This window comes from Lepidochelys olivacea, assembly GCF_965140295.1.
Source record: "Lepidochelys olivacea isolate rLepOli2 genome assembly, chromosome: 3".
In the NCBI taxonomy this organism is placed as follows: domain Eukaryota; kingdom Metazoa; phylum Chordata; order Testudines; family Cheloniidae; genus Lepidochelys; species Lepidochelys olivacea.
The window spans coordinates 81,362,625-81,389,263 of NC_140413.1; the positions used below are offsets into that span (position 1 = coordinate 81,362,625).

Sequence of the window (26,639 nt, forward strand, 5' to 3'; positions counted from 1 at the left end):
TTCCAAGTGACTGCTTTTCAAACTCCACCTGCTGTGCCTATAATGTAGGCATGTGTATACTAGTACATACTGAGAGAGAGATGGAGAACTGCTCATGCGTATAACTCTTTCCTTCCTTAGCAAATACAGCCTTAATGTACAAATGACATATTATAGCCATTGCTATTATACTAACACTTCCATTATGTTCCTTGTTTCCGGAGATTCCATTTTGTGACTGTACTTATCATAGCAAGGTAAGTTTCACTTAAATTTCTGAGGCAAGTTCCTCACTCTCTGTTCCCGACCCTTTTCAATGGGTAAATAAGCCAGAGTAGCTTAAAGAGGCCCGAAAAGTCTACAGCTGGGGGAGGATTTCCCCTGGTACAGGCACTGTGGATGACAGCAGCAAAGCTAACACCCAAAGATGCCATCACAAGACCGGGTGTGCAGCATATGCCGGGGTAGGACTGCAACACACACAACATTGTAGAGATTCCTAGCAGCCCCACAGCCCAGAAAGGCTGCCGTGACTCAGACAGGCCCCTAGGACTCTCTCAATTACGCCAGGAACCTCTGCAGCCCAGGACTGGGAGGGCACAAAGGTAGCTCAATGCCACATTATCCCCTCCCTTGGGAAGGAAGTTCCATGCTGGGCCTTTTATTTAGTAATAGCGGAAAGAACCAAAGTGCATTAAATTTACTGGGCCTTGTACTCTTTATTGGCAGACATAGCATAAGGTACTGGGCATAGCTACAAGTTGCCCCTATGGATTTTGGGGGAAAGGGGGGAGGCAAGGCAAGACAGTCACTCAAATCTCTGTAATTCTTAACATATGAAACTTGACCACCATTAATCACATAGCTTGTCTGTGGAATCTTACATAAAAGCTGTTCAAAATTTATTATTTCATTCAGGAAAGTTATTAGTTTAAGAGTGTCCAATTACTCTGATAAATGGAGTTTTGTCAGTTCTGAAGACCAGCATTGATTAAAGAGGCGCATTGTGAAAGTGTATCACGTTATTTATTGAAGAGGCTAAACAGATCATATTTTCTTCCCTTACTGCCCCCTACCATCTGCTGTTTTTCAATTTGAATTGTTCACCTCCTATAAAATAAAAGCAACATTTTGGGACTGACAAAACCAAATCGTAATTAAAAATCCTTAATACAGGTTAAATATAGAGAAAGCTGGTTATTGTGCTCTTCTTCAGCAAAGAGAATATAATTATTGGACTTTTAATTGTTTGAATAAATCAGTCAGGTAGAGAAGGAAATAAATTCTAATAAAAACCTGCAACTCTATACACTGTGCAATACAGAGTCCTCTATACTGGTTAATACCGATCCAATTCGGTTAATACTGATTTAAGACAATCTGCCACAAAAAATTAATTATTTCAGAGCTCAGGAAAAGAAAAATCAGGTATTTTCATGCTTGTTTCCTCTTCATTGCAGGGAACTGTTGATGGCATTTTTGCTAGTGCAGTGGCTAAGAGAAATTGCTTTATATGGTATTGTGATGGGGCACACTTGCTCCATACTGGACTGGAAGGGGTTAACCCTACATTGTGGACTGAGGAAGCCACGCCCCCTCAACTCCAAATGCACCAGTATAAAAGGGAGCAGCTCAGGTCAGTTGGGGCTGACTGCTGGAGAGGAAGGACGCATACGGCAGGCTCCAGCCAAGGATCAGCTGAAGCTAGAGGCCAGTGGAACCAGAGATGCCACAACCCAGGCAGACATCAGGCTACCTACAGAGGCCCTGCAGTGTCCAAAGTTGCCAGAGACAGCACAGCCTGTGGAATCCAGAGACAGCCGAGATGCTCAGACCACAGCGGTGAGAAACACAATAAGAAGCAGCCCAGGGGAAACAAATAGTGGCCTGGTTGGTGAACCAGAGTATTGAGACAGCCTGCTGACACAGTGACATGCGCTCCTGCCACTGCTGGGGCCCAGTGAAGAGGGAGGGCCGAGATTGCCCTTACCCCCTTTTCTGGGTGTGGTGGCCCCCTACCCCGACTGAAGGCACTTGGCCGTCCTTTCCTGCCAATGGGGGTGAATCCATTGACTGGAGCCACCGGGCCATACTGCCCTGCGAATGGGGGTGAATCCTTTGACTTTCATCACTAGCCCTTACTGCCCTGCAAACTGAGGCAGTTCTAATTGACTTCAGATGTGGCCCTACTGCCCTGCTAAGAGGGGTGAACCTATTGACTCTGGCCCCTATGCCACCCTGCCCTGCTAAGAGGAGTGGACACAGTGACTTTGGTCCCCAGGCCTTGTGGCCCGGTGGAGCAAGGCTAATACATTGACTTTGACCATTAGACCTCATTGCCCTGCTAACAGAGGCAAGCATATTCACTCTGGTTACGGAGATGCAGCTGACTTACACCCTGCTCCTACACCCTAAGGGAGATGGGGTACACTAGCCCCGCACTAGATGGGGTCCCCCCAACCCTGTCACAGGTATAAACTGAATAAAAGAAAAACTGAGTACTTTTTGGGGAAGTTGAATTTTTTTCAAGAAGCTACATTCTCTAAGTTGCCATTCATATTTGGAAAAAAGAAAAGGAGTATTTGTGGCACCTTAGAGAGTAACCAATTTATTTGAGCATGAGCTTTCGTGAGCTACAGCTCACTTCATCAGATGCATACCGTGGAAACTGCAGCAGACTTTATATATACACAGAGAATATGAAACAATACCTCCTCCCACCCCACTGTCCTGCTGGTAATAGCTTATCTAAAGTGATCATCAGGTTGGGCCATTTCCAGCACAAATCCAGGTTTTCTCACCCTCCACCCCCCCACACAAATTCACTCTCCTGCTGGTGATAGCCCATCCAAAGTGACAACTCTTTACACAATGTGCATGATAATCAAGTTGGGCTATTTCATATTTGGCTTATTTAAGGTTCCTGCAGATCTAAGGCTAGGAGCTCTCTGGGGAAAGAAAGACTGAGCTGTTTGTACAATGCCTTTATAGTTAGATCCCTTGTGGGGGTCCTGAGGCACTAACGTAACAGAAATGAAGAATGAGTGCGACCTCTACTTTTACATATTATTCCTAGTTTTATTAATTAAGATAGCCTTGGATACTTCACCTACACAGTCAATCACACTGGACTAGATACTGAATGATAATATAGTAAGCAAGCAGTTACAAAGGAGTTGCAAATAGCATGCCTCACTGTAATAAAATTGTGCATGCAAGAAGTTAGCCATTCATATTTTTGAGATACTACTTTGAAGGAAACTAACGTGACTTGTTATAAACACTACAAGAAAGTGATTACAATATTTGAAGTACATTAAATATGAAGAAATGAGTTAAACAAACCTGAAATAACACGGATGTTCTGTAGATACTCATTTGAATTTGTGGCTGTATTTGTTGTTTCCACCCCCAGCCCCCAGATTTTCTGCAGGATTTCCCCTTGCGGAGTTTTTTCACAGCTTTAGAAGAAAACAGCACTGCAGAGAAAAGACATGCCTTGAATTTACCCCTGCCTCAACTTCCACTTAAGCAGCCATGCCTGCTCCACCCAGATGGCAGCACCAACCTTTCGCCAGGGTTTTTGGCTATTTCAGCTGCCAATAACAAGAGGGCAAAGGAATATTTTAATCAGAGATGTTTAAGGAACTGAGAATCTCAGTCAAAGCATCTGTGAATTTTTGGTTTTATTCACAAAATTAGTATTTTTTTTACTTCACTGTGGCACCCCAAAATAATCTGTAACGGGAAACTCTTTTCCAAAATCATTTCAACTCACAATGAATCAACACAATGTATTCCTAAAAAAATCAATGCCTATGGGTTATCTTCTCTGAATCATACGTTTTGGAAAGATTTCTCAAGTTAGGTCCTAATGAAAGCTAAGTTTCTTCACCTTGTGAAGAGAAGATTTTTCTGTAACTATGGGGGTTTACAAATGACATGTTTTACCAAAGTGTCTGTACAGACTACAATCCATGATAGTGTCACTTAAGCCTCAAATTCTAACATGCTGACTAAACTTCATGATATTTCTTCATAACCATTTGTGAAGAACTCAGGACGTGAAGGCTGCATTTATCATCAAGTCCAAAGAAACAGTGACAGCACTACAATTAGCTCGACAAGGCGCTCAGTATACCAAAAAATAAACAAACCCACTGGTGATGATCATATCTCCTGACTATCGGAACATCTACTGCTGAAACAAAATTGCCACACATGGCTCAAGAATGTGAGTATTTCCTGTCCTAGGAAAAGGAGGAAAAGCCAGCATAAATGTTCACCATATTGGACCCCACTGTGAATAAAAATTAATTAAGGTAACTTTAAATTAATTATATTTAAAACAGGTTTTGTAGAGATCAATCATAGATTAGAATCAGTTCTTGGTATTTCTGTAGTGTGCCATAAAAGCAAAGACAGCAAATTCTCTCTCACAGCTTGACATACTGAATTTCAAAGCACTTTAGCACTTGATTTCTTTAGTTTCAAATAATTATTCTTTACCACATGGCATAACTTCTAGATTTTCAACTCTAAAAAGTTATTTAGAAAGCAAATATTCAAAGAAAAGAGTTAAAATAGTTCATGTAAACATATTTGCAACTAAGTTTGTAGATTGTAAAACGTCAAAGTAGTACATACAGGGTTGTAAACAAAGTGATCTATAAACTTGTTTAATATGAATTACTTTGGGAATCATCTCTCTCTCATACCTTAAAGGCTATTTGCATAAGCTTATGTTCACTACAGACTAACATCTACCAATACTCCTTTTCAGATCCTTGCCATTCAGTGTTCCAACTTGAAGGGTATAGAAAAAAAAGTGAAATTTTGGCCCCACTGAAGTGAGTGGAAGTTTTGCCATCAACTCCAATGAGGTCAGAATTTCATCCATTGTGTATTCTAGAATTTAGTTTTAGTTACAGGCAGAAAAATCCTTATACATTATGGAGATCACTTGAAATAATACCATCTAACCTCTCTGCCCTACAAAAATACTCACAGAATGATTTAACACTCTGAATATGAAGTCTAAAGACATTTCTGAAACTTAAGATTTTCTAAATCGATGAGAAGCACAAAGCTTGCAAAACTACTGGTGGATTTGCTGGATCACCATGGGTTAAAAGGAGCAATTGAAAAAGGTAAGAATGTTGCTGAGAAGCTCTTTTTCCCCTCCACAGCAGTCTTCACTCACCACCAAGGATGTTGGGGAAGATATTTATCTCTGACCTGTTTTTTTTCCCTGGTAATAAAGATGAGCTACTCTCAAGAGACTGAGGTGCCAGAAGGAGATTCTGCAGCAAGGATAATTTAAAAAGCAATAAGTCACTAACCCAGATGGTATACATCCAAGAGTCCTGAAGGAACTTAAGCATGAAGTGACTGAGATGATAAAAATATGCAAATTATCTCATTAAAACAGCCACTGATTCAGAGGACAGCAAATGTTGTGCGTGTTTATATATATATTTAATTTCAAATTTTTTATTAACTTAAAGTTACAGTAAAACATTAACATACTACATTGTACATTACTTACTCAGGGATCAGGATAACATTCAAAGAAGCAGGCTGGAGATTCTGCTTAGCTGGCGGGGGAGTCCCCCTCCTCTGAATATTGTATATTTTTAATATATAGATACTTTAATAAATATAGGCTCAGTCCTGCTGGGATGTAAAGTATAGTTTCTATTACTACTCAAAGTAGAAAAGCATTACATTCAGTAAATGAAGGAACATGCCTTACAATATACAATATTAAGGTTTTGTTAAGACATGTGTTTGCACTTTAAAGTGTTCAACCCCTTCTGGGTTAACAGAATCTGTTAGTCCAAGTCTAACACAACATCAAAACAACAGAGTCCTTGGTCCTGCTGCAGTCAGACTTCAGCCCTCTTCCTTATAGGTGGACTCCCACTGTCTAACTACAAGCTCCTGGGCTCCAGTTAAACCACCATCTGGGTCAGGTCTCCCATCCGTCCAAAGGCGTCTGGCAGGCTGTGGTCTTCTGCCAGTTCCTTGCTTAAGCCTGGCTTCTTGCCACATGTTGGAGCAGCCCATCTGTTCTCCTCCCCAGTCAGCCTTCAACTGCCGGGCTTTCCTCCTTTGGTCCTACACCCATCCTGCCCTAGTGGGGTAGGGCAAGGCTCACTGAACAGAGCTGACTGGCCCAAGGCATGCTAGCCCTTTAAAGGGGCAGACTGTCCTTCTATAATGACCAATTGCTACTCCCTCTCTAGCTAATCTTTACCTGCTTAATTGTGTGTACACATCACAGCAGAGGGAGGTTTTAGAAAAGAATTTCAATGAGAAGGCAGCAGTAGTAGCCTTCCTGGTCAGCTCAGGTAGAGCATACTACAGGGCACAGGCAGCATGGGGAAAAGCGCAGGAACAATTTTCAGAAGAGGACAACTGGGGTGCTGAGACTGGCAGCACTGATGAAGTGGAAGGATTGGAGGAGCAATACAATTAGAGACAAGGCTGCATAAGAAGGGAGGGAGATGCAAAGCTATGCAGAGTCTTCAAAGTAAGAACAAGCAGCTATGGATATGTCTACACTGGCAGAGTTAAAGCGCCAACAGTTACAGCACCGCTCAGAGAGCCCTGAAGGGAAACTGCTGTTGTGTGTTCACACTGTAAGCTGCCTGCGCAAGAGCATGTTCACTCTTGTGGCACTTGCAGTGGTATTCAGAGCTGCACTCTAGGCAGCTATCTCATAAAGCATCTCTTCCTCCTCTGCCGCTAAGATTTATGGGAAGGCGGAGGGAGGGTCGCGGGGCATCCCGGCTTCTGTCCCAATGCCCCATGATGCATTGCTTCGCATCCCAGCAATTCCTGTGCTTCTGTCCACATTTGGCGCCATCTTTCAACAGTTTGTGTACTGCATGCCCTGCCTCTTCGGTATGCAGGAATGGATCCCCAATTGTCGACCAGTATGCTGCTCGCTTGGACTAACACGTCACAAGTAGCAGTGGAGTTATTCCTTAAACTACAAAGGCAAGAGGAGTGTGACATTGATCTTGCCACGCTTAGTAGCTACGACATGAGATTGCTTGTTGCAGGCACGGAGAAGCTGACCACAGTGGAACGCAGCTTTTGGGCTTGGGAAACAAGCACTGAGTGGTGGGACCACATAGTCATGCACATCTGGGATAACGAGCACTGGCTGTAGAAGTTTCAGATGAGGAAAGCCACATTCATGGGACTGTGTGATGAGCTCGCCCCAGCACCACGGTGCAAAGGCATGAGAACGAGAGCTGCCCTGTCCTTGGAGAAGCATGTGGCGATTGCACTGTGGGGGATGGGGAGGTCCCAGGATGGTTACAGATTTGTGTATGTCCAGGGATTATATCCAACCTTCTCCTTTGGAGTGCAGCGGGTACTGTGTCCATTACGGAAGATCTCTCGCTGCTGAGGTGAGCAGGGAATCAAGGGAGGGTCTTCAAGACTGTGGCTTCCACCCTGGCCCTTATGCGGCTTGTCTGTGTGCAGCAATGGTCCCCCCCCACCCCCTCCTGTGACGGCAGAGTGGTGCAGGAAAGTTACCGTTAATGGGACAAGAAACAAAGCAGCTCTGCAAAAGAACCTGCAGCAGCAGATTCCCCAGTATCTCCATGAGAGTTTCATGGAGATCTGAGGTAGATTCCCGTGAAGTGAGGGAGTCAATCAACAGCCTATTCTGCCGCTCAGACTAGGCATATGGTGGTCCGCACATCATACAAACACAAGCCTATTTCCTGCAACCCTCCTGCCCCCAACAACTCACTTCAGTGATTCACAAAAATCAAAGCCACTTACCAGGGGCCTCTTCTCCTGTTTGCGCTTCACCAAGCTCCAACAGCTGTGACTGGCTAGCCTCCTCCAGGTAGAAAAGAGCTCCTGGCTGCATGCATCTCTGACCTCCTAGTCATCCTCTGCCTTCGGGTCCCCTTCCCACTCCACATCCTCGTCCAAGATTTCCTCCTCCTCCTGGCTCCGTCCACCCTCTGCTGGCACACGATCCACCAAAGAATCCACAGTGGCCTTTGCAGTGGAGGTGGGGTTGCTACCGTGTACTGCATCCAGCTCTTTGTAGAACCGACAGCTTGTGGGCGCAGCATCGGAGCAGTGGTTTGCCTCCCCCACCTTATGGTAGGCGTTCCGCAGCTTTTTCACTTTGACCCTGCACTGCAGTGTGTCCCAGTCATGGCCCCCTTCTGTCATGCATCGTGAAATCTGTCCATAGGTATAATAATTCCTACAGTTGGAGCACAGCTGGGACTGGACAGCCTCCTCTCCCCAAATGCTGATGAGGTCCAACAGCTCGGTATTGCTCCAAGTGAGGGATCGCCTGGTGTGTGAAGCAGGCATGGTCACCTGGAAAGATGCACGGAGACCACTGCCCATGTCAACAAGCAAACAGAAAGGGGACTTTCAAAATTCCAAAGGAACGTACGGGGCAGGAATGACGGTTGGTCACCTGAAGGCAGGGCAGTAGAGTTCAAACCGATGACCAGAGAGGTGAGAACAGGCATTGTGGGACGCCTCCCGGAGGCCAACTGCACCCTGTAATCGACCAGGGTGTCTACACTGGCACTGCGGCGCTGTACCCCGGCGCAGACAGGTGTATGCCTCTCGTTGGGGTGGGTTTTTTTACAGCGCTGCAACTGCGCAGTATCTGTGCACACCTCGGGAGCTACAATGCAGAAAGCTGCTATACTGAGAAGAAACTTGCCAGCGTAGACAGGACCTTAGACTTGACAAGGAGAAACAGACGCCAGCATGGTGATTACAGGAGTGAAGTGATACAGTCAGAATAAAAAGCAAGGGGATGATTAGGACTCAAATAGTATTCCCAAAGCTGGTATAAAGCTTGCTACTGCTTCATATCAGTATTGCAGCACTAATCCAGAGGAAAAGTAGCATTTTCAAATCCTGCCTTTCCCCAGAAACTAACATGAAAGGAATGGAAGTCCCTGCAACATTGTGGTAGTCAGGTTCAAGCAGGTTTAGTGAGAATAGGGCACACTCAGCATGCACAATTACTGTGACCCGCATTAACAAATGATACTTTTATTATTCTAGAAGTTCTCATTTATGAGTTTAAATTGTTATTTTTATATCTTGTAACTTAGTCAAGCAAAGCAGGATTATATATGTTATTGCTAGCATGTAAGCATGTGTTCAACCTGACTCTAAGGAAGAGGCTATAAACGGTTAAACTTCAGTATATGTAAGTTTTACTTCACACTGAGCTATACATAAGGCTAAGATTTTGTCATGGATATTTTTAGTAAAAGTCACAGACAGGTCACTGGAAAAAAAAATTTCACGGGAAGCCTTGTACTGTCCCTGACTTTTACTAAAAATATACCTGACAAAATGGGGATCTGCTGATCCCCAAACCACCTGAAGCGGGGTAGCTGTGCAGGGCTAGGAGCTGCTTGCAGCAGCTGGGGGGTACCCCTGCCACCTGCAGCTCTGGGGGTCCCTTGCTGCCTGTGGGGTCCAGAAGCTGTGGATGCTCCCGCTTCCCATGTCCACTGGGAGCTGCGGGGTACCCAGCCGCTGCTGCCGAGAAAACTGTGGGGTTCCCCTCCAGGGGCTGGGGGATTCCCCCCTCGCCTGCGACAACTAGGGCCTCGGGAATTCCCCCACCGGGAGTTCAAGGTTCCCCTGCCTGTGGCCCAGGGTTCCTCTGCGGGCAAGGGCTTGGGGATTCTCCCGCCACTGCCAGGAGCTCAGGGTTCCTCTACGAACTGGGAGCTCGGGGGTTTCTTCACCCGTGGCCCAGGGGTTCCCTGCCGGCTGCGGCTCAGGGATTCCCTCGGAGCTCAGGGGTTCCTCCACCACCGCCGGGAGCTCAGGGTGTCTCCCAACTGTAGCCAGGGGTTCAGGGGTCCTCTGCCGGTGGGGGCTCAGGGATTCCCCCGCTGCTCACAACAGCTTGGATCTCCAGGGGCTGCCAGAGGCACCACGGTACCCCGCAGCTCCCTGCCCCTGCTGGAGGTGGGGGACCCAGCAGCTCCCAACCACCGCAGGCTGACGTCACTAGAAGTCACAGATTCCGTTACTTCTGTGACCTCCGTGACTAAATTGTGGCCTTAGCTATACATAACACAGACTTCATTAGCCCATGTGGTCTTCTGAGATGCCACAGCAGTACTCTCTGTAAGCTGTGTGTTAGATTCATTTGTGGTGGGAGGGATGATGTGGGGGAGAGAAAGAAAGGTGTTTTGCATGTAGTTTCAGAATCCCTCCGTCTTCAGCTTCTTGAGCTCAAATGACAAACCATACGGTTTTCTATTTAGCAAAATAGGTCTCCACTATACTCACTTTCATTTTCAGAGTCTTCTACATTGTCTTTATGTTTCTAAAGAACCTTTCTGTGCTGTTCCACTTTGTTTTCATTGGGCCTGCTATCCTATAGTTATCACAACTATAAGAGCTCATTAAACAGTTACTAAGCTGTCCAAAACGGTATTACAAGGGCACACTGACAGCAGTTAGAACGCATTGCTTCCAGAAAGAGTGCCCACATCTTAAGTGAGTATTCCTCTTGGAAAGGAGCTGTTAAGAGTTAACTACCCCATTTACCTTAGCATTGTTTAGCACAAGCACATGAAGTATCCAAAGTGGAACAAATTCCAGCAATACTCAAAGTTCAAATGATTCAGTTTTGTTTACCAGCTAAGCTGAACAACATGTGCGTCAATTAAGGGATGTCCCAGGAATCATATAGCATAGTAGTCGTGTACGGGGAGACTTTGGAAAACCAGTAAAGTGCCTGAAACCACTATGGCTTATTGCTAAAAGCAGCCAAGTCAGCAGGCTTAGCTTAACCAAGGCAGAAGGGGAGGGGGTGTTTTGGGTGCCACAGAAAGGGCAGCTTGACACCCTGTCCTTCCTGATAAGGATTGTATTGAAGTTGCTGATACATGCATCTTAGAAGAGCAGGATGTGCCCCCAGGAATGTCTATTGGGGCCTCAAGGCTGCAAACTCTGGAAAAACCCACACCTGGTTAATCGATAATCAGAAGGAACCTCTTGCTTGCCCATTGGAACTGCTTGCTTAACAAGTTTTCTTTAAGGGACATGTCATTCTATTACTAATGTATAAATAAGGGGGGAAAGTTTGAGGTAGGGGGACTCTTCAGAACTGGACTTTCCCTCTGGATGCATCTTGTTTTCCCCACTAGCAGACAGGCTGCCGCTGTGCCACTCGAGAGCCACACTCAGCTTTGGTAATTATCAAGGGTTGGGGGTGTTTTACTAACCTGTTGTGGACGTGTGTGTAAGTGCTTGAGACTAAGTAAAGTTTAGCTTTAAGCGAAAGCACTCGTGTTGTCCTATTTGTTCCAGCCATCTATCAGTCGGACGGCCGTGTCTTCCCCGATTTATTTCCTGACACTATCTCTCACAGAGTAAAAGTTACCAAGAGCTTTGGGTTGAAAGAACCCCGGGTAACAATCGCAGTAACTAAGGAACCAAAATCAAAATCCATCCCATGCACCGTTGTTTCTGAACAGTACCAATCACCAAAATATCCCCCTAGTACTCTGTTTACATGCACGAATGCAATTTTCCTTACTCTCTGACATTTGATGTGGCAGCTGTTGTAGATTTTATTCAGTTTGTCATTAAATTTCTAATTCAACACAACAAGAATCCAACAGAGCAAAGATGTGCCTGTTATGCTCTGAGCAGAGAGCGTATTATGAGGAGATTTCTCTAGCCTAATGCTCTGGAAGTATCAAAAATACTGGTCAATAAAACTACCAACATGGAGATATTAGACCTTACAGCTACACACACAATGGGCATAAAAAGCACAGGGACATACTGTGCCCTTTTTACACCTCATTTGTGTGGTTAGAAAGTAAGATAAATAAGTCTGCTATTACATAAACAATAACTATGTTAATCCAGCTATAATGTATGAGAACTATCCCTTAGAACAGTAATGCATATAACTATATTTGAAGTTCTGATGGAATAACAATTACTAAAATTACCTTTGGAGATGAAACAATACTACAAAGTAAATTTTTTGTGACTATACCTACAGGTCTAAAGAATTAAAATATTTCACTCTTTTACTGATAATGTACAAAGAAAATCTAAGTTATATCCAAGTCAGGCACTTTTGAAAATGAACATGATAGTCTGAGTTTAAATGCACCACAGAATTCTGGCATGAAGAAATATTCCAATTGTCTTTAAACACTGGAAAAAAAAGTTAGTCTGTAAAACCAAATCATAAACATTAAACATACATTCATGCATATCATCCTTTTAGACATATAAATCAAAAATGGGATGTATACATGATAACCGTCCTTGATGTTAAGCAGAAGAAGCTGAATGTTAGCTATGTATCTTTTTATGTAGAGGATATAGAAAAACAACCTAAAGAAGGGAAGGATGAAAGAAAAAGAAAAAATTACCTGTTATACCATTTGATTCCTTTTGTAGATCACAGTACCACAGCCTGTTCACTGGATCACATCCTTCTCGTATGGATAGTAAGACATACCGACCATCATCAGATACCTGCAAGAAATGACAGAAAATTAGGACAACACATTATTTTGAGAGATACTTCTGAATAGGAAAATCAGTGACATGTACATTTAAGACATTCAAGATAATTATTTAAAAAGGAACACAATTTTTTTTTTTAAAACTTTACTAGGAAGTAAGACGAGCACATAAAATTCACCATTAAAATGTGATGGGATTATTTTTTTGTTTTTTTACTGAAAAGAAAGGCTGTTTAATATGTGCTATTTGAACAAGAATAGATACTTCTGTTGTGTCCTCATTTTCTACTGACAGTATAGGATCCAGTAGCTTTATACTGGTTATAGAGCATTCGAACTACAACAGAGACATAATGGAAAAGACAAAGAATGCTGGGCTTATTTTTGTTAAAGTCTAGCCATGACTATCCTTGGTAGTATTCACTCATTTACACTCTCCTCTCTACACTTCATCTTCTCATAGTCATCTGTGCTAATACACCATCAGGGTTAGTTTCCCAACACAATAAAGATGGGAGACCGACTACTCATCTTCTTAAAAAAATTAAAAGGCAAGTCTGCAGATACTGAGTTCAGTTTCTAACAGACTTTAAATATTAAAGCATGCAACTATATCTTCTAGGTATAAGATCTGCACCTTTCATTGAATATATAATCTTACACTTTAAACAAACAAGTTTTGGTGCTCTTGAAAGGCACTTATTTGATGGGACAGGAGGCAGATGCCCTCCACATAGCCACAGAATATACACCTCACAGTCAATGAGTGCTCTCTCATTACTGCTCCATCAGCTTGCTTGAAACTCAACATAGAGAGGAAATGAAAACTTTAGACGAGAATAACAAAAAAGGTAGAAAGGCAGTAGAGGGAAGAATGAGGACAAATATGATATTTCTGTTGCTTGGTAGACTAATGCTCACATCTGGATGGAAGTGAAAAAGGATTTATATATTTAGTATATATGAAAGCATTAGATATACAAGTACGTACACACATTCACGTACGTACGTACACACGTGTGTGTGTGTATATGTATGTATATACACACAAAAGAGGCTATGGGGAGCCTTGAAGAAGGAGGTTTTTAAAATGGACTTAGGAAGGACAGGGAGAAGGCAAGGTAGACATGGTCCACAAGGGAGTTCTAGGAAGAGTGCGCAGGATAAAAGCAGGCATGGAGGTGATCATGAGTAAAGGTCACAGGGAGAGCCTCAGCATGAGCAGTATGCGTTGAGAAAAGAGAGCATGGTGAGGAAGAATTTAAGGAGGTAAGAGCAGAAAGGAAGACGAGAGCTAGGTATAAAGAAGAACGTAAGAATGGCCATACTGGGTCAGACCAATGGTTCATCCAGCCCAGTATCCTGTCTTCTGACAGTGGCTAGTGCCAGATGCATCAGAAGAGAGCAGAAGAGGGCAATTATCAACTGAGCCATTCCCTGTTCTTTTTTGAACAAAGTTATACTTTTGGCCTTCACAACATCCTCTGGCAACAAGTTCCACAGGCTGACTGTGCATTGTGTGAAATAGTACTTCCTTTTGTTTGTTTTAAACTTGCTGCCTATTAATTTAATTTGGTGACCCCTGATTCTTGTGTTATCAGAAGAGGCAAATACCACTTCTCTATTCAAGGTTTTATAGATCTCTATTATATCCCTCTTAGTTGTCTCTTTTCTAAGCTAAACAGTCCCGCTCTCTTTAATCTCTCCTAGTATGGAAGTCGTTCCAGACACCTTTTCATTTCTGTTGCCATTCTCTGTACCTTTTCCAATTATAACATACATTTTTTGAGAGGGGGTGACGAGAACTGCATGCAATATTCAAGATGTGGGCATCCCATGGATTTTTATAGTGGCATTATATTTTTTGTCTTATTACCTCTTTCCTAATAGTTCCTAATTTTGTGAGCTTTTTTGACTGCCATGCCACATTGAGCAAATGTTTTCAGACAAATATCCATGACGACTCCAAGATCTCTTTTTTGAGTAGTAACAGCTAATTTAGAACCTAATCACTTTGTATGTATAGTTGGGATTTTTTCCAATGTGCATTACTTTGCATTTATCAACAATGAATTTCATCTGCCATTTTGTTGCCCAGTCACCCAGTTTTGAGAGATCCCTCCATAACTCTGCAGTCTGTTTTGGATTTTGAGTAATTTTGTATCATCTGCAAACTTTACCACCTCACTGTTCACCACTTTTTCCAGATTGTTTATCAATATGTTGAACACACTGGTCCCAGTACAGATCCTTGGACCCTGCTATTTACCTCTCCACTGTGAAAACTCTGTATTCCTACCCTTTGTTTCTTATCTCTTATCTAGTTACTGATCCATGAGAGGACCTTCCCTCTTATCCCATGACAGCCTACTTTGCTTAAGAGATTTTGATGAGGAACTGTGCCAAAGGCTTTCTGAAAATCCAAGTACATCATATCACTTGATCACCCTTATCCACATGCTTGTTGACCCCCTCAAAGAATTCTAACAGATTAGAGGCGGCATGATTTTTCTATAAAAAAACATGTTAACTCTTCCCAACATATCATGGTCATCTATGTGTCTGATAATTCTGTTCTTTGCTATAGTTTTTACCAATCTGCCACGTACTGAAGTTAGGCTTATTGGCCTGTAATTGCCAGGATGGCCTCTGGAGCCTTTTTTAAAAAAAAAATCAGCATTACATTAGTTAACCTCTAGTCACTTGATACAGAGGCTGATTTAAGAAGGAGAAACTTGAATTGTAATAAGATAGTGAATCAGGAAAGATATTTTAAGAAGGGCTGAACATGGCCATAACCATGGGATAGAGAGAAGATTATCCCTGTTTAAAAGTTACTGGGCAAAAAAGGTCCATCAAGAGCAATCTTCTGTGTTTAGAATTAGCAACATAACTTGTCAGCTGGAAAGAACCTCTGTGAAGTTGATTCTGTCAAGACTCACTTCCCACAACACTCCATAGCCTTTCATGGACTTGTGGAAATTGGATACAGACAGAAGCTGCAGCAGAAACAAGAGGCATGTGCCTCTATTATACAAGCAGTTCTGCTTATTGTGCTGATCCTTCCTCTGGGCACCCCATGCCAAACTTCAAGTATACAAGCATCAGTGGGGTAGCCATGTTAGTCTGTATCCACAAAAACAACGAGGAGTCCAGTGGCACCTTAAAGACTAACAGATTTATTTGGGCATAAGCTTTCGTGGGTAAAAAACTCACTTCTTCAGATGCATCATACAAGTATGTCTCTTCATCTATAAACATGCAGATGCCCTGCATCAGCAAGTGTACATCTGCCATCTCAGCCAACATTGGGAATTAAACTGATGACCTCCAGAACTAAAAGCATGAGTCTTTAAACCTTGTGCAAAAAAGGCAGGTTCCCAAGATGAGGACAGATCCGCTATAGATTAGTGAGGGACACCATATATACACCCCTCCCCAACCTGGTTTACCCAAAGCAAAATGTGTGGCATATTACTGAAACGTGTATTTGGCAATTCACACAATAATTTACATATCATACAAATTTCAGTGCAAAACCTGTATTAAAGAGGTCTTTTCACTGAGAGACTCACATTCAACCACACCATCCCCTCAGATCAGCAGCAGGGTTTGAACCCCTTGATTTTTCGATTCCGACTTTAGAGTTACAGGAATAATTGCTATTCACTATGCAGAGCAGAGACTGGAGCCTCTTCCTGGACACACACTTTTCTAGTGGGTTACACAACTATTAACTAGTCAGCAGCAGACGATCAGTGACCAGGAATCCTAGATTCTATCACTGACTCTGGGAGAGGAGTGTGGTTTTTAGTAGTTACAGACAATACATGGTGAACCAAACTGGTTGGATCACTCTGAAAGACAGACAGTGTGGTGCAGCGGGTAAGACTGGTGTTTGTCACATTAGAGACCTACATTCTGTGTCTGCCATGATATTGCAAAAGCTCTCTGCCAAATGTGTTTAAAATAAATTAAAATAAATAAATAAATAAAATAAAAAGCAGGTAGAGCAGGGAGAAGTGGTCAGCAGCTGTTACCTAACTGTCTTCTAGGTGGGGGTTCATGGCCTTAGTTAATAATGGTAGCATGAATAGCACTGGAATTTAAACAGAACTCAGAGGTGAAATTTGGGCTCCTTTACCAGCTCAGGAAACTTTGCTTTAGGCTGTAGGGAGAATTAGTGAAGGGTTGTAGGTGTATTTTTAGCATCTCTGGGAGTGACAGACATCACTTGCACCACAGCAGATTTGCCCTCATATTAAAAATGAACTCATTCAAGTTGGCACATAGGTTTTCCAGGATGGCTAAAATGTTACAAGAAGCAAAGTCACCCACAGCAGAAATTTTTGAACTCTTATTATTCTATGAATTCATTTTTCATCAAACAAACATGAAAAACTTAAGTAGACCTCAAAGTTTACATTCTATGTTTTAGTTTTTGCCATTTCAATGAGATTTACACAAAATAAAGGTTTAAAGTTCCTATTAAAACTGAACTCTGTTACAACCTTATGGAGCAACAGCTGCATCATAATATCCAGCTGAGGCTTTCTCCTCCAACACCTGCTGCTCTAATGGGAAAGCATAACTGAAGCCACCAATAAGTCCTCTTTTGTATCCAGGCTTCTCATAGGTGTCCTGTTTCCTGGTAACTGTTGCTATGGTGTGATAAATCAAGTGGTGGGTAGCTCCCTCTGATGGACAACCAGACAGCCAGTTAGCTATAAAATCCCTCTTGGTAGCTGTTCTCTGCTTGCTTTACCTGAAAAGGGTTAACAAGCCCACAGGTAAAGAAAAGGAGTGGGTGCCTGACCAAAAGAGCCAATGGGAAGGCTAGAACTTTTAAAAAATGGGAAAGAAACTTTCCCTTTGCCTGTTGTTCTCTGGGCTGCTGTATTTTCCATACCTTGAAGAAATAATTTGGATAGGGAATTTTTAGTTAAGACGTTATCAGGTTTATTTCTTATTTTGGCTTGTGAATCTCCTCTGTGCTAACCCCAGATGCTTTTGTTTGCTTGTAATCTTTAAAATGAACTCCCAAGAAAGCTATTTTGGGTGCCTAATTTTTGTAATTGTTTCTTTTAAGATCTAACAAAAAGCCTAAGTTCCAGATGTATTTTTTCCCTTTTCGTTTTTAATAAAATTTACCTTTTTTAAGAACAGGATTGGATTTTTGTTGTCCTAAGAGATTTGTACATGTTTGATTAGCTGATAGCCACAGCTAATTTCCTTTGTTTTCTCTCTCAGGTCTTCCCCGGAGGGTGGGGTAAAAGGGCTTGAGGGTACCCCACAGGGAGGAATTCCCAAGTGCTCCATCCTGGGTTCAGAGGGTTTTTTTTAAATTTGGGTGGTGGCAGCGTTTACCAAGCCAAGGTCAGAGAGAAGCTGTAACCTTGGGAGTTTAATACAAGTCTGGAGTGCAAGTATTAATTTTTAAAATCCTTGCAGGCCCCCACTTCCTGCACTCAAGGTGCCAGAGTGGGGATTCAGCCTTGACACATGGTAACATGTACCAATGTAGTAAGAGAAAATGTATTTATTAACTTGATCAGTGGGAAGAAAAAACTATATTTAGTCCTTCGCCTAAAGCTTTTGTGGTGGGAAGTAATCAATTTAAAGTTTTCCTGTTTAAGTGAGCCGTTGTACACTTTTAGTCTTCCAAAAATCACTGGAATTGGAAGTCACATTAGAAACCGATTGTGATGGTCTACACTATTACGTTCACCACTTTGACAAGACTATGATACATTTTGTGCAGTCTGCCTTGTGAGGTATCAGTTGAAATGTCAATCTTCTGAATATTATTGTCTTGGTACAATATGCTTATCAACATTCTATGTGAAGTTATAAGATTCTATTATGTATCACTGCCATAACCTGCTCCAAGTTTAAGAACAGCAGGTCCAAACCAGTTTCTCAGAAACAAAGGACAGACCAACATCCAGCCAGGTCTTAAAGGACTATTACCTAGTTAAACAGCCATTCCTTGGCAGAAAGAAGGATGTGAGCAAGGACTTTACATATTGACAAAATGGAAAGGGGGGAAAGGGTGTTCCTGTGTAAACAGATTGCCTGTTGCCTGAACCCCAGCTAGAGGTAATCCTCAAGGAGGGGAAAGTGGTATAAGAATGAGAGACAGTGGCCTCCAAATCACCCCTCTCTCCCTACATCTCTGCTCACGGCAGCTCTCGAAACACAAATAAAGCATCATTGAACTAGCAGAGAGGTGGTACTGACTAGAAGGCTTTTCAGTCAGTACAGACTGCTGTAAACATATGGTAAGACAAAACCTTTTTGCTTTAAGTTCACTTAAACTTACTGGCTCCACTAATTAGGTTGGTGGCCCTCCTTTCTCTCGTGTGTGGGTGCGCACCTTAGAAGGAACTATCCGCCGACCACAGTTGAGAATCTCTTATCTAAAGCAAACTTTGCTCTGTAGTTATGAAATGTGATTCTTTGTGACAGAAGAGTTTCATGTGGCCCTACATTTCTTGATCAAATATGTTAATCCTTTCTTCGATATAAGAATCGTTAATATTTGCAACTGATGCTACACAATAAGTTTAAGAATATCTAAATCCCATCTTTGATTCTACTCTAACAGGTTGCAACACCTTTGGAGATAGAGGGGGAGAGGTACAGCAAAGGGCAACATGCTTTATTTTTGCATTAACATCAGTACACTGAAACAGATGAATTAATTCAAGCTGTCTTTATCCACAGCAGGTAAATTCATCCATTTCAAGTCAAGGTTACATAGAGAGATGGAAATCAAAATTATCTGTTGCAGAGATGAGCATGTTTAAGGTGTAAGAGACAAGTGCACTGCAGTCAACTGAAACAAAAAATTATACACTTTTGATTACTGCTCATATTTTACATATTTAATGTTTGCCTTAATGAATATAAACTAGTTTGCCTAATATTTGGCTTTCTTCTTTTCAGAGAATCATAAAGGTATTAATAGGACTAGTGTATATTTAAATTAAAATTTTTTGACTCAGTGATAGGGTGCTTTGTGATTCTTCAATCAAGAACAGGGTCACTGACACCAGCCTACTTTTTGAAGTTACGTTGTGAGTTAATGCTTGATAGAAAATAAAAAAAAAAATGGTGCGAACAAGTTATTTTGGAAAGGGTAATTTCGGACTGCCGATGACGGCGGATTTGAGCATACCTAATGAATTTTCCTTCAGCATTTCCCAGATGGACTGATGAAGAGCTGATAGCAGCTTAGGTTTAGTTTGAGTCAGGAATTCCCAAAGCATATTGCTGGTGGGATGCCAATTAGGTCTGTCTGCATCACTCTAATTGCTGTGACATCAGTGAGTTCTGTAACCCAAAGTAATTTAACAGCAATAGGACAAGTCACTGTTGGCTGCAGCACACTAAAACGCTAACAAATGTTCTACTGGAGAGGCAGACATCCATTTCTCAAAATGCCATTGGCAATTTGTGTTGTAAACCGATTGGGTGTGATTTCCAAAAGAAAAAAAGTGAAGTAGCATTCTCCACACCCACATTTGGATTTTCTTCAGGAGGCCAAATCTTGTTAAAGAAAAAACCAATTAGTAACTCACAGATAGCCCACAAAGTTTAAGTTTCACACTAGGATCTGGGTTCAAATCTTATGCTGAAACACAAGTACAATCAGGGGAGTCCGCACTGTAAGAGGTGACAATTTATATAAGATTTTAAATTGGAGGTAAATTTTCCCAGTGTCCTCTATCAGTCTGAGTGGAAATTAAAAGATCTCCTGGCAATTTCTGAGAGAGCTCTGGATTGCGGGTCAAGGCAAACCTTTCTCAGTAAAAATTCCTGATGTTCAAAGCAGTAAGACCCATTGATGAGTATTAAGGGGGAGATTTAACAAAAGCATCTAATAGGATTTTAGGAGTCCTATTGAAAGGCAGTAGGGCCTAAGAAGTTTAGGGGCATAAATCCCATTGTCTATCAATGTGATTTGTACTCCTAAAACCCTTAGTGACAGCCACATTTACCAACACATGACACTGCACTGTCAATATCTAACTCAATATTTGTGTAGGGTCTGTCAAGGGAGGCCCTGGATGAAAGCTAGACTTAATCCACGAGAGAGAGAGACTGGAATTAAGGTGGAAAATTCATTAGGGTTTAAATGAAATAAGCAATTTCTGTCTGGACTGAACAGGTGTGACTTCCTTTCTTCTGCATTCACAATCACTAGGGTAACCATATTTCCCAAAGGGAAAAACGGGACACCATGTGGGGCTGGTCCCAGGCCCCCTCCCTCCCCGCCACCAGGCTGGGATCACTGGAACCCTGCCTGCCCTTCCGCCCCGCCCCAACGTGAGGCTTAGGTCACTGTAACCCTGCCTGCCCCTCCTTCCCCCACAAGGCTCAGGTTGCTGGAATCCTGCCCCACCCAAGAGGCTGGGGTTGCAGGAACCTTACCTGCCGCCCCCGCAAGAGGCTGTTGCTGTTCACTGCAATCCTGCTTGCTGCCCCTGAGTTAGCCCTGCCTCTTTCCCCTGCAAGGGGCTGGCTACCCCCCCAAACCCAAACACACAAATTCCTCTGCACCCCACCTTTTGACAAAAGTAAACATTTATTTTGTTTGCTCTTGCCATTACATTTTTGATGGCTGAGTTTTTCCATTTTCTAATTTAGGATTTGGTGGATATTTTTGTTTTGTTTTCTTTTGTTCACACTAACTTTGTTTCTTGGAAATACAGATATTGCCTATATAGGAAGATAGTTACGAGGTAGATGAGACTACCCATGAAACACAGATGAATTAATATCCAAGGAGAAAAAAACATTTGAACTCAAAACTTTCAGTATCAGTGAAATATATTCTCCAACAGGCTACACGTTATTTGCTAGAGGAAAAGATTAGTTCTGTTATTATATTAGTAATCCAAAGAAGTGGATGGACTTTTATGAATGCAATACATATAGCAGTTATGGTTTATCATATCCACTGGCAAAACTGAATTTAATCAAAAAATGTTATGTAAGGGCCACAGAGTTCAATCCAGGTGTATTGCTTAGAAAATACCAAGATTTTCATACATAATTTAGTGTGTGTGTGTGTGTGTGTGTAAAAAAAATAAAATACAAGAAGAATGCAGGATTTGCATAGATTGTAAGACTAGCAGGGACTACTGTGATCATCTAGTCTGACCTTCTGCATAACACAAGCCACAGAACTTCCCTAAAATAATTACTGTTGGGGCTGGAGTATAGATCTTTTGGAAAATCATCCAATCTTGTGTTTCAAATTACCAGTGATTGAGAATTTCATACTTTTTTGGCTTTATGTATTTCTCCACAGCTATAACATCTATAAAAGTGATTTTAACCTGAAACAAAAAAAAATAATTTAGTAGTAGTATTGATAGTGCCCAAGATTTCATCAACAGTACAAATAGTGCTTTTAAAATCACTTTGATAGTTACTCCAGCAACACTCCAGATGGATGTATTCTTACTTTCTCTTTATTTCACAAATGACAGCCCTTAGAGTTTGCCACATTGTATCAAGCAACTATGTATTTTACTCCTATACAAGCCAGCAAGCCTATTTACCCCCCTTCATCTTGTCTAGTTGTACTACTACAAGGGAAAAGTAATCAGTTCAGAAATTATTTTGCCTGACAAGCTATGAAAAAAAATAAATAAATATTTCGATGCAGAAAACTTCAGGGATTAGAGAACACATTGGTGTCCGAGGGAAGATACATTCACTTTGCCTGTAACACCAAACATTTTTAATGCTGTTATAATTCTCACCCTGAAGTCATTAAGAAACCCTGATCATTATTTTTACAAACTGCTGCTCTTCCTCAAACACTAGCTTTCTTTGCATTCCAAAGAGGATAATGGTCATTATCACATAATGCATTCCTAATGAAACAGAACAAACTCAACAAAGCACTCAAGTGGAGCCAAGTGGCTGAGTTAGGAACTGGACTCAATGTTCCTGTAAACCAGGCAGGGGAAGGTTAGACCTTCCGGAGAAGGAAGAGTTGGTGGCAACAGAGATCCAGCTGCGCCGAGCATGGTACCAATACTCAGGGGCTCAGCAACCGTAGTGATGTCAACAGCAACAGTGAGTTATTTTCCAGCACTATTACCAAAAGAAAGAGTGCAGGCACGAAGGAGGAAGACTGTTGCTGAACTGACAAACAGAAAGGACAAAGCAAAACTATTTCACCTTTCAAATGACATCAGTACTGTTTTGCACTACATGCTATGTTTTGTGTAACAGTCTAAGACCCATCAGGAGTGAGGTTCTATGGTAATGATCTGGTATACTCTTGAAATGAATGCTTGGCTAAAATTTGTTAATGTAATTAAATCATAAGTATTTGCATTATCATAGTATTTGCATTATAGCACCTAGGACCCCCACCCCACCCCCAGTCATTAGGGTTGCCAGGCGTCCGGTTTTCGACCGGAACACCCAGTCAAAAAGGGACCTGGGTGGCTCTGGTGAGCACCACTGACCAGGCTGCTAAAAGTCCAGTCAGCAGTGCAGTGGGACAAAGGTAGGCTCCCTGCCAGCCCTGGCTTCATGCAGCTCTTGGAAGCAGCCGGCATGTCCAGCTCCTAGGTGCAGGGGCGGTCCCGGGGACGCTGTGCGCTTCTCCCACCCTGAGCGCCGCCCCTGCAGGGAACCAGGAACCATGGCCAATGGGAGTTGCAGGGGCAGTGCCTGTAGCCATGGACAAACACACAGAGATCCCTGACACCTCTGCCTAGGAGCCAGACACGTCAGCCGCTTCCGGGAGCCGCCTGAGGTAAGCGCCGCCCGGCCACAGCCTGCATCCCAAACTCCCTCCCACACCCCATCCTGGAGCTCTAGCACTGGCATGTGCATGTTGCACTTTCTTCCTGTTTGCCTTTGAGTACACTAAAAGTTGTTTAAACCCTGAATAGTCTAGGACCTGGCCTTGAGAGCCACCTCTTATTCTATATCCACGTAGGTGGATCTCACTGTTAAAACACCCCAGAAACATTGGCGGAGCCCTCCCAGGCTGTATGTAACTTATTTTCCAGCAGCCCACAGAGTTTCCTCACCTACTCCTATCACAAGTTCAGCTCCACCACTGGTAGCAACAATGGCAAGTCTTAGGAAAAAATTGTTTAGTGCAAACAAAGCTTCACCTTACACACCTAGCCTTTGGAATACATTCCCCATGGCAGTCCTGAGACCAAGTTTAATGCATTAGAGAACAATATATGATGTTATAAGATGCAGCATTGGCAAATCTGGGAAACAATGGTTTGGTTTCAAATTTTTGTTTGGCTTGCTTTCCTAATACACAGTGATTCTTCAACTCTACCAGCTGTGAAAGGCTATACATAACTTATTGTTTAACTTTGAAAATATGAATCTGGATGCTACAGGAATATATGCTGCAGTAGTTTGTAAAAATACGCCATAATACACAAAGATCAGTATTAATTAAGACAATGCATTTGTTGTTCTTTTGAAGATAGCCTACAATACTGTATTTGTTTCAGAAATCTTCATTCCACACTGCCCTCTACTGGGAAGTTAGTCAAACTGATTTTTGCCCCTTCCCATCTTAAATTCAATACAAAAATATTCTGGAGTACTGAAGAGACTTGATGCCATCATCTTTATATTTATAGCTGGATTATTTTTAACACACAGACTGGAAATAAACTAAATTGTTTCTATCAATCTTTCAAAGCAATCTTTCAATACCATTTGCAGCATCAGCAATTATGTTTAAATCAAACAGCTATCGTATCAGATAGACATGCAAGCCCCAGAGTTGAATGAGTAATGAGTCAGGGAATTGAAGCTTTTTATTGTATATTGTCTCTCAAAGGTATTAAACTGACCAAATTTCTTCTACTTTGCTTTTCCCAAGTCACTGTCCTATTTTCATTTTTTTCCTTTGAAAATATATACCTAATCAGGTCTATATCTTCCATAGAGAATTTTTAAAGTACAGTGGCTTTACTCTGTCATCCCAAGGATTTCCTTTTCAAGTGTGACATTTGCAAATAGAAGGGTATTCACCCCACCCTCCATGAGTCAGCCCTGCAAACTCAGCCTTGGATACAAGAATCAAAAGGAGTTCTTTCCATCTCACGTATCACCAGCAACAAGCAAGGTTCTGTAGGCCAGATTAAGCTTTTCAATTACACCTGGTATACCCAATGGATTTATTTGGGTTTACACTGCTATAACTGTATAAAATGGAAGAGAACCCAGCTCTCTCAGCCTTCCAAGGCCAACACAGCTAAGCGCTACGTAAACTTTTTGTCACTTAAGGAAGTAGATAAGACTCTGGATATACACAACAAATCTGCTTAATAAAAAGATGTTCAATTGCAGATGGTTACATTTCATAGGATATCAGCACCTTAAGAGAAAATAATCAGCCAAAAATATTTAAAGAGTGCAGCAAAGCCAGTAAACATTTTAATTAATAACAGATGCCATGGGTGTACAAAGTCTCTTGAATTTTTCCAATTAACTTTGTATGGTCCATTTTTCTCACATACCCCTTCAAAAGTTTGCCAGACAAGATTCAGTCAAGTCTTACAAACAAAGTTCATTATAAAGAGAAATTCTGATCTATTTTCCCACCCTTTACACACAGCAATTTCTCTTTTACCATGAAGGGACTTTGGGAAAACACTACAATTAAAGATACTAAAACTGATGGGCAAGCTCCACACACTGTCCCACCCCCACCCTCCCTGTAAGAGTCCTCATTTTTTTATTAGCTTGTTTTTTTCATTTAATACATACAAGTGCAAAGTCTTTCACAACAGGAGCCCAGGGCACTCCTAGAATTTACACCAGTTCAAGCATCTTTATTAGATTAGTACATAGCTATTTGTCTCTTCAGTAAAATCAGGGAGGCTACCCTCAAATCTGTAAAACAAATCAAGCTCCATTAGGTCCTCTCACTCCCTCCATGGGATCAGAATTTCAGGTGGATTAATCTTCCTAGATCCCAGGGAAGCAGTACTAATTCATTATCCAGAAATTTCTCTTTTCATTACTTTCCCCAAGGTTCACAGCAGCAACCCCTTTCAATATCTGCAGGCCCTAAGGGATCTGGCAGCGTCCCTACACTCTTAATATTAGTTTTCATGCTGTACAAAGATAAATTCTTGCTACAAAACAGAGAGGTGGTTTGCTCAGTCAGCATAACAACCATACTGTGTCATTATCACATACAAAACGTCACGGAAGGCAAATTTTAGAAAAAAAGCGACTTCTTTCATTAATGTAAATCTTCCCCAAGCTCCCTGTCTCGGTGGTAGAACCACTAGGTACAGAACTGACACGGACATGGCCTTCAGAGGCCAAAGATGTGACAGCGACACTGAGCCTGGCATGGCAAACTCTTTGCCTTTCATCATGAAGATTCTACAATGAGTTCTCCTCACACTCAGCTCCACATTTCTGAAATCAAGACATGTCTGCCCTGCTTCTTCCACTTGAATAGAAAAAGCCTCTGTTGCAGGTTTCCCCTCCATTAACCCACAAGAGATCATTCAACAGGCTCCTACTATGAGTTTGGAGGCAAGATTTCCCTCAAGAGAGCACACCATCACCCCTTATATTATTGTCCTAGCTAGCATAAAAAGATCCCGTAGGTTTTGTACATATTGGTAAATCAGAACACAGTGCTCAAAAGGAAAATGAATTAGCTTTCACAACAACATGTGTACTCTAATAACGTGCGTCACCAGTGTGAATCAGTGGGTTCATCACTACAAGACATCTGTCACCAACAGACTGAGAGGAATCAGTTTATTTACAAGAGTGAGAAAATAAGGACAACAGTTTTCAAGTTACATCCCTTTCTTATCAATTTAACTCCATAAACTTTCTCGTTTTTACTATTTGTCTAATTTTCAGTGACAGATTAAAGTTTACAGTATGTGATCTAGTGAATAACAACTACTTCATGGACGGACTGCGTGGCCTAAGAAAGGGGTTCTCAACCTTTTTCTTTCCAATTTATTTGAGCATAAGCTTTCGTGAGCTATAGCTCACTTCATCGGATGCAGATAAATTGGTTAGTCTCTAAGGTGCCACAAGTACTCCTTTTCTTTTTGCGAATGCAGACTAACACGGCTGTTACTC

General features: G+C 42.0%; 1 protein-coding gene across 1 annotated transcript in view; it reads right to left on the reverse strand.

Moving 5' to 3' along the window:
* PREP (prolyl endopeptidase) overlaps nt 1–26,639 on the reverse strand; it is a 165,211-nt gene that overhangs the window by 102,649 nt on the left and 35,923 nt on the right. Inside the window, exon 7 of the mRNA XM_084622807.1 lies at nt 12,414–12,519. Coding sequence (XP_084478933.1) covers nt 12,414–12,519 — 106 coding nt within the window. The remainder of the gene's footprint in view (nt 1–12,413; nt 12,520–26,639) is intronic.